General features: G+C 43.0%; 1 protein-coding gene across 3 annotated transcripts in view; it reads left to right on the top strand.

Annotated features, from left to right (window-relative positions):
- The window catches only part of tln1 (talin 1), a 245,220-nt gene extending 240,672 nt beyond the window's left edge, over positions 1-4,548 (top strand). For all 3 annotated transcript variants that reach the window (XM_033031712.1, XM_033031693.1, XM_033031702.1), the window contains 2 exons: positions 2,418-2,546; positions 3,483-4,548. In XM_033031712.1, coding sequence (XP_032887603.1) covers positions 2,418-2,546; positions 3,483-3,614 — 261 coding nt within the window. In that variant the 3' untranslated portion in view covers positions 3,615-4,548. The remainder of the gene's footprint in view (positions 1-2,417; positions 2,547-3,482) is intronic.
- The last annotated feature ends 10,139 nt before the right edge of the window (positions 4,549-14,687 follow it).

Below are 14,687 nucleotides of genomic sequence, written 5' to 3'. Positions count from 1 at the left end.
ATTACAAGGTGCTGTCAAGCAGTTTAACTATTTCAGTCATTCAACATACATTCCTCCTTTATCTATGTAGGAGAGTTTCTTACAGTTTAAAAAAGATACGATCGCACTGCAATGTTGTAAATCAATAGAATTCAATGACAATGTACATCCTGATCCTTAAATTAGCAAAACCTTAAAAAAAAACATACACAACCAGAAAAGCATCCAATGCCAGTTCTATTGCTTAGAGACTTTTCCCATTTACTTAATATTCTCACTGAATTAGAGTTGAGAATAATTTGCTATACTGGGCGGTCACGGTGCCGCAGCGGTAGTGTTACTGCCTTACAGTGAATGCAGCGCCGGAGACCCGGGTTCGATCCCGACTATGGGTGCTGTCTGTACGGAGTTTGTACGTTCTCCCCGTGACCTGCGTGGGTTTTCTCCGATATCTTCGGTTTCCTCCCACATTCCAAAGACGTACAGGTTTGTAGGTTAATTGGCTTGATAAATGTGAAAATTGTCCCTAGTGGGTGTAGGACAGTGTTAATGCGTGGGGATCGCTGGTCGGCGCAGACCCGGTGGGCCGAAAGGTCTGTTTCTGCGCTGTATCAATTAAAAACTCAAACTGAACTAAAAAAAACAAACTTACTGGGGATTGATTATAACTTCCTCCACCCTGGTTTTGTGGGTTCTTGGATGACAGATGAGGTCACTGGGAGCCTCTTCCTTGGGCAGGCAAGTGTGTTGTTTCTGAGGTGGCGTGTACCTCCTGCTGTTTACAATGGGCTTTTGTGTGATCCTGATGCATGGACTTGATCCTCAGCATCATCCCAAATGCTCTTTCTCCACTTTGATTATTTCTGGGTCAGTCATTCCCCATGAGTCAGTACATATGTTGTATTTTTTCACAGATAAGTTTTGAGAGCATCTTTGAATCTTTTCCATGATGGAGCTCGGAATAGGATCTTGTATCATGCAGACAAACAGCGTGGGCTGCCCAATGGCGCACTGCTCAGTTAGCGCCTCAGTACTGGAGATATTGGCCTGGGAGAAGACATTAACATTTTTTTCATTTATCCTTCCAGTGAATTTGAAGAGTTATTTGGTAGTATCTGTCCAGTACCTGCAGGTACCTGCTGTGTGGTCTGTTTTACAGAGACATGGCTCACCCCTGCCTAGCCTGTTTGTGCCATTCAACCTGGGAGCTCTCCCTCTACCAGATGGACAGTACGTCATCCTCGAGGGTGCAGGGTTCAGCTTTCTAATTAACTCTGCACGGTGCTCGGATGTGGAGGTCCTGGCGAGCTCCTGTTCCCCAGAACCTGAATATCTTAAGTCAAGTGTCGTCCCTACTACCTGCCGTGGGAATTAACTTTGGCTATCCCTCCCCAGGCCAATGCTAAGTTTGCACTTGAGGAACTACACACTGTCACCAATAGCCTTGACATGAAGTACCCTGAGGCCGTGTTCATAATGTATGGGGACTTCAATCAGGCCAACCGTGAGCTTGCTGCCAAAATACCATCAGCATGTTTCCTGTCCAACCAGAGGCCCAAACACACTTGATCACTGCTACACAACCATCAATAATGCATGCCTCTCCATTCCCAGGCCATACTTTGGCAAATCTGATCACCTGTGCCCTATTTACAATCAGAAACTGAAGTGTGGGGAGGCAGTACAGAAAATTGTGCAGTGCTGGACCGAGGAAACAGATGAGATCTTCGTGACTGCTTAGATTTGGTGGACTGATCCATTTTCGAGGGCTCTGTAGCTAATCTAGTTGACCGTGCGATTGGTGTCACAGACTTCATCAGCATGTGTGTAGAGGACTGTGAACCAAAGAATTTTAGATGCTGGATAAAATCAAAGGTCGGCACAAAATGCTTTAGAAACTCAGCGGGTGAAGCAGCGTCTATGGAGAGAAGGAATGGGTGACGTTTCGGGTCGAGACCCTTCCTCAGCAAATGAGTGTGTTCCCCGACCGGAAACCATGGATGATCTGTGTGATCCACTCCCATGTGAAGTCCAAGTCTGCAACATACAAGTCCAATGATCTCAAGCGGTATAAGAAATCTGTCTATGACCTTGGCAGAACCATGAAGAGTGCCAAGAGGGAATTCCATACCAAGCTGGAGTCTCGAGGCAATGGCACTGATACCCATAGATTGTGGCACGGCTGGCAAGCTGTAACTGACTACAAAGCAAGGCAGGCTAGCATATTGAATACACACAGCATAATATAAAGATCAACTGGTTGTCTCTAAGATTGCACTTTAGTTTTATTGCCGCATTTGTTTCATCCTATATTTATTTAATATTCACAAGCATAATTCTAGAACAACATAGTTCTCCAAACCTGTCTGCTGGATTTGGAGACCTCATAGTCCTAATTCCATTTAAATGTTGATTTTGGGTGTGCTTTTCTTTTGCAGACTGCAGGTAATGCTGTGAAGAGAGCATCTGACAATCTTGTGAAAGCTGCACAGAAGGCCGCATCATTTAACGATCACGAAATGGAAAATATTGTGGTCAAGAACAAGATGGTTGGCGGTATCGCTCAGGTGAGTGAATGGATTGAGATAAATAATAAATATTGCTGGACTAATAAGCCAAAGGATAGTCATTAAAATCTCAAAAGGAGTTAAAGCTAAAGATTTATATGAGAAAAAATAGCCCACAAAGCTGCATGTCTGCTCTGAAAATCTAGCTGGTCCACTGATAGGGTTTACAGATTTCAGAACATCCCTGCACAATGAGGAATGTACAGGAACTTCTGGTGTAAATGAAGGTCCTCAAAGTACAGTTGCTGGAAATCGGAACAAAAAATAATGTAAACACTCGTCAGGTCAGGCAGCACCTGTGGAAAGAGAAACAGTTAATATTCATGTTTCTCTTTCCACGGTTGCTACCTGGCCTGCTGAGTGTTTCCAGCATTTTGTGGCCCAGTGCTGCAGGGTCGAGTTGCTGCCTCACAGCGCCAAAGACCCTAATTCGATTCTGGCTATGGGTGCTGCCGGTACGGAGTTTGCACGTTCTCCCTGTTCCTGCGTGGGTTTTCTCCAGGTGCTCCGGTTTTCTACACATTCCGCAGACGTGCAGATTTGTAGGCTAATTGTCTTCTGTAAATTGTCCCCAGTGTGTAGGATAGAACTAGTGGACGGGCATGGGCTGGGCCTCTTTCCATGCTGTATCTCCAAACTGAACTACTTTTAGGAAATCTGCCCTTGCCCAGGCATTCAGTCTCAGAACGAGTGATTAAGGATAGACACAAAATGCTGGAGTAACTCGTTGGGACAGGCAGCATCTCTGGACAGAAGGAATGGGTGACATTTCGGCTCGAGACTCTTCTTCAGACTGCGTCTATAGAATACTTTATTGTCACAAGTGACAAGGCACAGTGAAATTCTTTGTCTGCTTACCCAACGTATACCCAATGTGCTGTGCCTGCACTATATTCCCGTTATTTTAGAGATTACATCTATCTGTTTGCTTTGCAGATTATTGCAGCCCAGGAGGAAATGTTACGAAAGGAGAGAGAACTTGAAGATGCTCGGAAGAAGCTTGCAATCATCCGTCAGCAACAGTATAAATTCCTTCCCTCAGAACTTTGTGACACAGACAATAATTAACTGCAGTCTAGCTAAAGCAGCTAACTGCTGATCCTGGCCATTAGTTTATTCATCAACAGCAAAAGATCTAATCCAGATAAATATGTGGCCAGAGTTTTTTTTAATGTTCATGCAATAGCTTGTTTGTAATTCCCCAAAAGGTGCAATAGGCGATCCATTTCCTGAGTTTTTCTGCATTTTATAAATCTATATTAATTCACATTCAACATATGTTTCATCTTGAGCATTGAAGGGAATGATTAATGTCTGCATGTTATGTATACGATAATAAGATAAATGAAATGTGTGGTTGCAGTACTGATGACAATGAAAAATTTGCTGTAAAGCCTTATGTATGATATTTTTCTAAAGTTTATGAAAGCCAGGAAGTAGGGAGATATATTTGATAATTCCAAAGAAAATGCACGAGACCTGTGCCTCCCAATAGAATGGTGCAAAGCCAATGTCACCAGAGAGGTAGAGCAGCAATGAAATATGCTGAAGCGTGTGTCCACGTTCATGAATTCTAGATTTCAGAGGCTAAATGATACATATCAACAAAATTCCATAATGGAAAAAAAATACTCCATACAACAGCAGCAGTAATGTTGCCTTAAACAGGTCAGGAATACTATTTGTTTGGGGGGGAATTAGTGTTACTATCTAACTTTTTTCTATTTTTTAACCAGATGTACATGAATAATGCAGTATTTCAGCAGGGTGCCTTTAATATCAGAATGTGTTTAATCTTTTTTTGGCCTGTAAAACTGCTGTGTTTCCAGTAAAGAGAGAAATAACTTTTTTTAAAGAATTCAAAGTTTAAATGCAAGTTTTTGTTTAGAAAATATTGTAAGGCATTGCCTATAATTTTTATTCTATTTGGCTTTAACTAAGATAACTAAATTGCAAATTCAGTGAGAATTCAGTGACAAGTTCAGCATTTAACCAAAAAAAATATTTTACCTAATATATTACCAATTAGCTTTGGGTTATTGGTCTCCTCTTACTAAAGCCTTAAGGGCCTGTCCCACCAGCACGCGATTGCATGCGTTTAGCGCGACCAAACGTGGTCGCTTGAGGCGTACAGTCGCGCGGGGCCGGTCCCACTTCGAACCGCGGAGGCGTACGGAGTTGTGCGGGGCTGGTCCCGACATCACGTGGGGCTCCGATAATCCTGCACTGTCCAAAAATTCCGAGCGCCAACGGCCTGTCGGCCCGCAGTGAGGGCGTATGCAGCGTCTTGATAGCGTACGCAGCGTCTTGACGTCGTACGCAGCGTCTTGACGGCGTATGCCTAGCGCGTGACGTTGCGCGATGACGTCACCGCTCAGCGTGCCGTTGCGTGATGAAGTCATCGCCCGACGGCGTGCGACGTCCAAATTCAGTCAGCCCGCCTCCTGCCTAGCTGATTGGTGAATTTGACGTAAATTACGTCACGCACGAACTTTGCACGTACTTAGCGCGTACTTACCGCGAACTTAGAGCGAACTCCGCTTCCGTTTGGTCGCGCCAAACGCATACGGTTGCATGCAAGTGGGACAGGCCCTTTACTCCATCACTTTGTGACGCTGCGTACGACGTCAAGACGCTGCGAACGCCTTAAGCGACCATGTTTGGTCGCGCTAGACGCATGCAATCACATGCTGGTGGGATAGGCCCTTAACTATTTTCTTGCATTTGGCATAAAACATTCAGGTGCTTACATCCATGCCTTAAATAAGAACTTTTTAATCACAATAATAGAGGGTAATTTGTGCACATCTTTCATATTGGAATTTGTCTTAGAATTGTTTGCATCCTCTATTAATGTGAATTTCACACAATTGTGTGTAAATTTTTTATCAAGAACTGTATTATGCCACCGGAAACACAAATGTTTTAAGGCCTCTCCCAGAGCTTTTGAAATGGTAAATCATCAGCTATTTTGCATAATTGCCTCACATTAACATTTATCCTGCAAATGTGTTACTTATACTCCTTTGCCTTTAAATATCACTTTATTTTCATACAATGTGCTTCTAATATTAACATTTAATGAATACCAACTTTCTAATACAATTTGGAAGATTACTTGTGTTTTTATTTTATGGTTTGTTTGGTGAATAAAGTTGGTTTTCAGTAAGGGTTGTACGCGAGCATCATATTTTATTTTAGTTTCACTTCCTTCAGCACACGTTGGCAAATCTCATAGTGAACAGTAGCGGGATCTGTGCATGTATAAAAGCAGTATGTCTATTATAGAATCAGACAAGTATTATAGCACTGGACGCACCCATTTAACCAATCAGCCTCTACTAGCCCTTTTTAAAGAATTCAAGACGGTGGCATTCCCTTTTTTTTACCTCAAAATATCTATCCAATCAATCAATCAATCAATCAACCTTTATTGCCATCTTGCAAAGCAACAATTGTACAGTGCAAAATGAGAAGACGTTTCCCAGGGAATACCGGAGCATCGCACATAAAACTTAAATATTTCACACTTAATAAAAACAATAAAAACAATCCAGTCCCTGATGTAACAGTACACATAGTTAAAAAGTGCAGTTGAAACAGAAACATTAAAATACAGTAAAAACAGTCATAAATGGTTAAATGGGTACGTCCAGTGCTATAACAATTGTATGATTCTATAATAGAGATCCTGCTTTTATACATGCACCGATCCACTTCAGTTTCTAAAGCTACAATTGAATCTTCATCTGAATTGAATCCTTTATTTGTCATTCAGACCTTTCGGTCTGAACGAAATGCTGTTGCCTGCAGCCATACATGTAATAATAACAAAACACAATAAACACAAATTAACATCCACCACAGTGAGTTCACCAAACACCTCCTCACTGTGATGGAGGCAAAAGTCTTAGAGTTACTGTCTCTTCCCTCCTCTTCTCCCTCTGCGCCGAGGCGATACCCCACCGGGCGATGGTAAGTCAGTCCCGCGGTTCAAACTCCGCGGCCCGGGGGGTTTCGAAGCTGCCCGCAGCTGTTGCAACGGGTGCTCCGGAAAACAGGCACCAGCCTGTGACCTGCGAGCTCCCGACATTGTCCTACATTAGCCCGCGGCCGAGCCCCGGATCCAGGTTGCCGCCGCCTCAGCCGCCGTAGCACCGTCTCCGCTCCGCACCGGGCCGCCCACAAGGCAGCGTCTCAGCCCCGCACCGGGCTGCTCACACGGGAGCGCCTTCCAGCCGGTAGCCGTGCCGGCCGCACAGGAGTGTCTCAGCCCCGCGCCGTTTCGCCCTCACCGGAGCGCCGAGTCGTGCCGCTACCCGGACGTCGCCACAGCTCGAAGACGGCCAGCCTCGCGTTGGTGAGTCCTGGCTGGCTCTACCTCCGGACCCTCGAGGTCGGTCGCAGGTTGGAGGCCGCCAGCTCCGCCATTAGGCCTCAGCGCAGACGGGGGAAGAGAAGGGGGATACGACAAAAAGTCGCATTCCCCCGAAGGGAGAGACAGAAAGCCCTGTTTCACCCTCCCCCCACACACATAACACCACCTAATAACCAAAAAATGTACTAAACTAGACAAAAAAAAACAACATAAAAAGTAAAAACAGACAGACTGCAGGCGAGCCGCAGCTGTATCACAGCGCCGCCACTTCCGTATCTCTCACGCATTTAAGAGGTGTTTTCAAAATCATAATAAGAATGGCATTTAAGAGAATGTTAGATAGGCACATGGGAGTGCAGGGAATAGAGGGATATGGATCATGCATGGGCAGATGAGATCAGTTTAACTTGGCATTATGTTCAGCACAAACATTGTGGGCCGAAGGGCCATTCCTGTGCTCTAGTGTTCTATGTAAGATAAGAAATGGGATCGTGAACAGTTTTTATATTTTACAGAGCCTGCTGAGGAAGGGTCCCAACCTAAAGCAACTGTCCATTTCCCTCCACAGATCCTGACTGAGTTTCTCCAGCAGGTTTTCCGCTCAGCATTCCACTATCTGCAGACTCTTGTTTTTCCCTCATCCGAGTTGTTAATTTAGCTCTCATTGAACATCCCTTTAACAAAGCTGCAGTACCTGGCAATCCCGTTACCCAGTCCTCATAGATTTCAGGAAGCAAGGCGGAAATCATGCCTCAATCTGCGTCAATGGTGTGGAGGTGGTAATGGTTGAGAGCTTTAGTTTCCTTGGCATAAATATTACTAACGATCTATCATGGACCAACCATTGAAGTAACAGCCAGGAAGGCACACCACCACCTACAGTCATGCAGCGTGGAAACAGGCCTCTCGGCTCAACTAGCCCGTGCCGGCCAAACTAATTTGCAATAGGTAGAGCAAAGGGAAAGATGAGCATAGTTGTCAGCATTATAACATAACAGCTCCAGAGAGAAAATGCCCTTTCCACACTCGTCCCACATGCCTACGCTTGACCCACAACCCTCTAAACCTATCCTATCCATGCACTTGTCCAAATGTCTCTTAAACATAACGATAGCACCTGTCTCAACATCTTCCTCTGGCAGCTCATTCCACAGTTCCTGATAAGACTGAGGCAAAACCGTTATAATGGGTGACTTCAATCTACATATAGATTGGGTGAATCAAATTGGCAGGGGTGCTGAGGAAGAGGATTTTTTGGAATGTATGCGGGATAGTTATCTAAATCAACATGTAGAGGAACCAACGAGAGAGCAGGCTATTTTAGACTGGGTATTGAGTAATGAGGAAGGGTTAGTTAGCAGTCTTGTTGTACGTGCCCCCTTGGGCAAGAGTGACCATAATATGGTTGAGTTCTTCATTAGGATGGAGAGTGACATTGTTAATTTAGAAACAATGGTTCTGAACTTAAAGAAAGGTATCTTTGAGGGTATGAGACGTGAATTGGCCAAGATTGACTGGCAATTAATTCTAAAAGGGTTGACGGTGGATATGCAATGGAAGACATTTAAAGACTGCATGGATGAACTACAAAAATTGTTCATCCCAGTTTGGCAAAAGAATAAATCAGGGAAGGTAGTGCATCCGTGGATAACAAGGGAAATCAGGGATAATATCAAAGCGAAGGATGATGCGTACAAATTAGCCAGAAAAAGCAGCATACCGGAGGACTGGGAGAAATTCAGAGACCAGCAGAGGAGGCTTAATTAGGAAAGGAAAAATAGATTATGAAAGAAAACTGGCAGGGAACATAAAAACTGACTGCAAAAGTTTTTATAGATATGTGAAAAGAAAGAGATTAGTTAAAACAAATGTAGGTCCCTTGCAGTCAGAAACAGGTGAGTTGATCATGGGGAACAAGGATATGGCGGACCAATTGAATAACTACTTTGGTTCCGTCTTCACTAAGGAAGACATAAATAATCTGCCGGAAATAGCAGGGGACCGCGGGTCAAAGGAGTTGGAGGAATTGAGTGAAATCCAGGTTAGCCGGGAAGTGGTGTTGGGTAAATTAAATGGATTAAAGGCCGATAAATCCCCAGGGCCAGATAGGCTGCATCCCAGAGTACTTAAGGAAGTAGCTCCAGAAATAGTGGATGCATTAGTAATAATCTTTCAAAACTCTTTAGATTCTGGAGTAGTTCCTGAGGATTGGCGGGTAGCAAACGTAACCCCACTTTTTAAGAAGGGAGGGAGAGAGAAAACGGGGAATTACAGACCAGTTAGTCTAACATCGGTAGTGGGGAAACTGCTAGTCAGTTATTAAAGATGGGATAGCAGCACATTTGGAAAGTGGTGAAATCATTGGACAAAGTCAGCATGGATTTACAAAAGGTAAATCATGTCTGACGAATCTTATAGAATTTTTCGAGGATGTAACTAATAGCGTGGATAGGGGAGAACCAGTGGATGTGGTGTATCTGGACTTCCAGAAGGCTTTCGACAAGGTCCCACATAAGAGATTAGTTTACAAACTTAAAGCACACGGCATTGGGGGTTCAGTATTGATGTGGATAGAGAACTGGCTGGCAAACAGGAAGCAAAGAGTAGGAGTAAACGGGTCCTTTTCACAATGGCAGGCAGTGACTAGTGGGGTACCGCAAGGCTCAGTGCTGGGACCCCAGCTATTTACAATATATATTAATGATCTGGATGAGGGAATTGAAGGCAATATCTCCAAGTTTGCGGATGACACTAAGCTGGGGGGCAGTGTTAGCTGTGAGGAGGATGCTAGGAGACTGCAAGGTGACTTGGATAGGCTGGGTGAGTGGGCAAATGTTTGGCAGATGCAGTATAATGTGGATAAATGTGAGGTTATCCATTTTGGTGGCAAAAACAGGAAAGCAGACTATTATCTAAATGGTGGCCGACTAGGAAAAGGGGAGATGCAGCGAGACCTGGGTGTCATGGTACACCAGTCATTGAAAGTGGGCATGCAGGTGCAGCAGGCAGTGAAGAAAGCGAATGGTATGTTAGCTTTCATAGCAAAAGGATTTGAGTATAGGAGCAGGGAGGTTCTACTGCAGTTGTACAGGGTCTTGGTGAGACCACACCTGGAGTATTGCGTACAGTTTTGGTCTCCAAATCTGAGGAAGGACATTATTGCCATAGAGGGAGTGCAGAGAAGGTTCACCAGACTGATTCCTGGGATGTCAGGACTGGCTTATGAAGAAAGACTGGATAGACTTGGTTTATACTCTCTAGAATTTAGGAGATTGAGAGGGGATCTTATAGAAACTTACAAAATTCTTAAGGAGTTGGACAGGCTAGATGCAGGAAGATTGCTCCCGATGTTGGGGAAGTCCAGGACAAGGGGTCACGCTTAAGGATAAGGGGGAAATCTTTTAAAACCGAGATGAGAAGAACTTTTTTCACACAGAGAGTGGTGAATCTCTGGAACTCCCTGCCACAGAGGGTAGTCGAGGCCAGTTCATTGGCTATATTTAAGAGGGAGTTAGATGTGGCCCTTGTGGCTAAGGGGATCAGAGGGTATGGAGAGAAGGCAGGTACGGGATACTGAGTTGGATGATCAGCCATGATCATATTGAATGGCGGTGCAGGCTCGAAGGGCCGAATGGCCTACTCCTGCACCTAATTTCTATGTTTCTATGTTTCTATGAGGAACTTCAGGATGTCTCCAGTGACTCTTCTCAACTTCGACAGATGTACAGCATATTGTCAGGTTGCATCACAGTGTGGTTTGGGAACAGCTCTGCCCAAGACTGTAAGAAATTGCAGTGTGTTGTGGATATAGTAGCCATGTTACAAAACTTACCTTCAGCGGTGCTGCAGTTCTGCCACTGACCATATGCACGACTTTGGCGCCTTTGAGGGGGGGGGGGGCGGGATTAAAATGCCGTTTTCTCCTGCCTGTCGGAGATGGATTTCCTCAGCATCCCAGCTGATGCAGAAAAATCGTTTCGACTTCCGTTCTCGGAAGTTTAAAAAAAAAGTCGCGGGACAATTTAATTGCTGGAGTAAAATAAAAAAAGCTACTTCTAACGACCTCAATGCCTACAACGGGACGGATCTCACTTAGGGGACAAAACACGGGGTAACTCGTCTATTTTACATATAAACATGCTTCTTAGGATGACTTTCATCAAAATTTCCTTGGCGAAAATGTGATTATGGCCCCATACGAACCGGCAGTGTTTTTCCTGCCGATACAAGGTTCAAATTCACCGCAACCGCAATGTTCCACTCGATCGCGTTCCAGAAGCAAGATGATTTAAATGCCCATTAATTTACGGGAATTAAACATTAAATGCCTTCTATTTGGCCTATAAATTCATGACAATGAGGTTTAAAAATCATGTTTTATTGTGAATTCTTGTGTGAATGTTATTTGGACACTTAGGTTATTTAAAAATGTTAACCTTTTCTTAAGACATGGATAGATGTTTAGATCTAGTAATTGAATTTTGTAATTAGCTACAATTAGGTAACTAACTAATTATATGTTTTAATTTCAGGTCATCCAAGTAAGATTGTTTCATACTTGTTTCAGAATGGTACGTATTGAACAAGGATTGTTCGACGTACCCAACAAAGAGGCAGGCGTAGCTGGGGCCCATGCGTGTGCCTATAGCTACACCTTGTATTTGGAGGAAATAGGATGAGTCAAACGAGAAGTGACTCCTCCCATTTCCAACTTCTCGTTTGACTCTGTCTTCACCCTCTGTCTTCTCATACCAAGCCCATTTTGAATCAATGTTACCAAACTTGCCTTGATTCCATGAGCTCTCCACAAATGTCGTTTTGGCCTGTTTAGCACTTTCTGTTCTCATTTCAGATTCCCAACAGTTTTGTTTGTTTTTTGATTAACATATAAAGTATATTTACCAGGCTTTCTCCAACACAATTTATTTTTTAGTTAAACAAAATATTGTGATGCTTTAACTAGGATTCTTTAATTTCAGCAACTCATTCCCAAACCTGCTCCATAAACAACATCATTTAATGTTTCTATGTCTAATGATTTAATGTTTAACAGTCATATATACAAAATATGTGGGGGGTTTTTTTAATTGAGTTAAATTGGAAATCAAAGAATGCACTGTACAACCATCCTGAATTACCAGTGAAGGAAGGCATGCCACTCCTTAATTTAAGTGTAAATTCTGATCTAATTCATATTGGCTAATATTGTTTAGAAAAAAAGACTGAAATGCCATTGTAGTTAGGCAGCCTAGTTACATCATGTTTTGGCTGCTGGGCAGATCTGTGCTAAATGTGGTTGTGATCATAATTTACAATCTAGTCACAGCATGCAGGTAGTTTACCATAAATGGTCAAGAACTGTATGGTACAGCAGAAAGCATACACAGTAACATTAGAGATTCCAAACTCTCACTTCTTGGCATTCAATCTGACTTGGCTTTTGACTTGAGGTTTTGCATCAACATGATGAAAATCCTCTGCCATCTTTTCAGGAGAATAATTCCATCATAAGATATTTGTTAAACCAACTCTTTTTCAACCTCTGCTGAAATCTCAGCACTGTGCAAGGGTTTGATGCCAACTTGTTTCAGGGGAGTGATGTTGAGCTGAACCCCTCCTCTCATAGGCACTGTAATCCCCTTACGAGGCAAGGTTACTCATTGGCAAATAAGAACAAAGATCTTAGGTTCCCAACCCCTCTCATCCTATCCCAAGAGTACCAGGGCCAGTTGAATAATCGGAGGTTGGGAATCAAATCCTTGGCTGAATGTGAATTCCTCGTGCCTCAGTACCTGAGTAATCGAACAGGAAAGTGTCAGTTTATGATTCACCAGTAATCTGTGCCTGGCCTGATCAGGGAAGTCATGAGTTTTCACACAACATCCGTGTCAAGGGCTCCATGCCATATGGAGTATTCCTTAACATATTATTTAATGTATGAATTCATGTCAGACTATTGCCTAACTACTGCAGGCGGCAGATCTCCCAACTTGGTCATACCGTAGTGGAGTGGAGTGGTCTCACTATTTCCAAAGACGAGGAAGAGAGGTTGGTGAGCAATAATCAATGGTAATCCAGCAGGCCAAAGTATGTCTGGGCAGTATACTGCCCTACTTCGACAAACGGAAGCAACTGACAGAAAGGCGTTATCTTGTAAACGTGTTTTTTTTTCAGCTCTCTGTGATGGAATTTCTTACTTCTCAGGTATAAATATTTTCAAATTGTACTCGGAGAAGACTTATTTTGTTCACCATTATGTAGAGCATATCTCAAATACCCTAAAACAAGCAATAACTAAATGTTGGCAACATTGTCAGTTGCGTCATTTTGTCAAATTAGGGTAGTATAGATCATGCCACTCAACATTGTCCTTGCTTGGGCCATTACTATGCTCATTAGTGGAATGGTATTCTTAAAGATCAGCAAAATACAATCCCAGAAATTGTTAGAAAGTCAGGCAGGGTCTGTGCAGAGAGAATCAGTGTTAACAACCTTCCATCTAAGGCATAATGACCAGGTGGTACATAATAATACTTACTGACCTCCCAGTGCAAACACAGGCGCTGGGCATGGGAGTGCAACTCAGAATGATATTGTCATCACAGCTGAATTTCACTCACTGGCCATCCTGTCTTGATCCAAGGTTTATAAATATGGGCGACACGATGGTAGAGGTTCTGCCTCACAGTGCCAGTGACCCAGGATCGATCCTGACCTTAGGTGCTCTCTGTGTGGAGTTTGCACATTCTTCCTGTGGTCATGTGGGTTTCCTCTAGGAGTCTAGGTGCTCTGGTTTCCTCCCACATCCCAAAGTTTGTCAGTTAATTGGCCTCTGTAAATTGTCCCGAGTATGTAGGAATGGATGCTGAAGTGGGATAACATGGAACTAGTGTGAACGGGTGACCAATGGTCAGTGTGCTCGTGAGCCAAACGGCCTGTTTCCATTCTGTATCTCTAAACCAAACAAAAAATTGTGCTTCCAGAAAAAAACAGTTTGATGTTGAATCAGAAGCAGGAATTACAATTCCTTTACTTAACTTGGAATTACTGGGAATAGACACAAAATGCTGGAGTAACTCAGCGGGATAGGCAGCAACTCTGGAGAGAAGGAGTGGTGACGTTTTGAGTCGAGACCCTTCTTCAGGAATTACTGGGATCAGTTTCGGCATTCCACAGTTATTGCAATAACAGGACATATGAATCCTATTGCTATTGATGTTTATTTGTCTGTTCCTATGTCCATTTATCAGATGCTAAAATTAGGGGACTAGAACAAATCAGCATGGGTTAAATAAATGATACTGCCTCATTGAATAAACAATTTGCATGTGAATGACCTTAAATGTAGAAAGTGCCTTATTTAGTAGCATTTGTAAATAATTGATTTAATGTTAGTTGGCAAAGTAGAATAGTTTGGTTCTGGGTAAAGATATTTTAAATCTACATTAATTTATATCTAATTCACCATAAAACCTCTAAATTTAGCTTGGTAACAAATACTAAAATAATCCTTAAAATACAATTGAAAATTGGAATTGTTTAAGATTTTATTGGATTCAAAGAGTTGCAAACTACCATTTTTAAATTCCGACATTTCAGTCATGCATAGTTGGTTTCATATTTCAAGTTCCCTTTTCCAAGCTGACGATGCTTTTTGTCTGCGTTTTTCTTTAATGCACTAAGAACAAAACCACTTATTGTGAATCTGCCTGAGCGAGTTAATTTTTGGTAGCTAAAGATTTACTAACTAAAATACCTTTGAA

Source organism: Amblyraja radiata, chromosome 1 (assembly GCF_010909765.2).
Source record: "Amblyraja radiata isolate CabotCenter1 chromosome 1, sAmbRad1.1.pri, whole genome shotgun sequence".
NCBI lineage: Eukaryota > Metazoa > Chordata > Chondrichthyes > Rajiformes > Rajidae > Amblyraja > Amblyraja radiata.
This window is presented reverse-complemented; position numbering and strand designations above follow the sequence as displayed.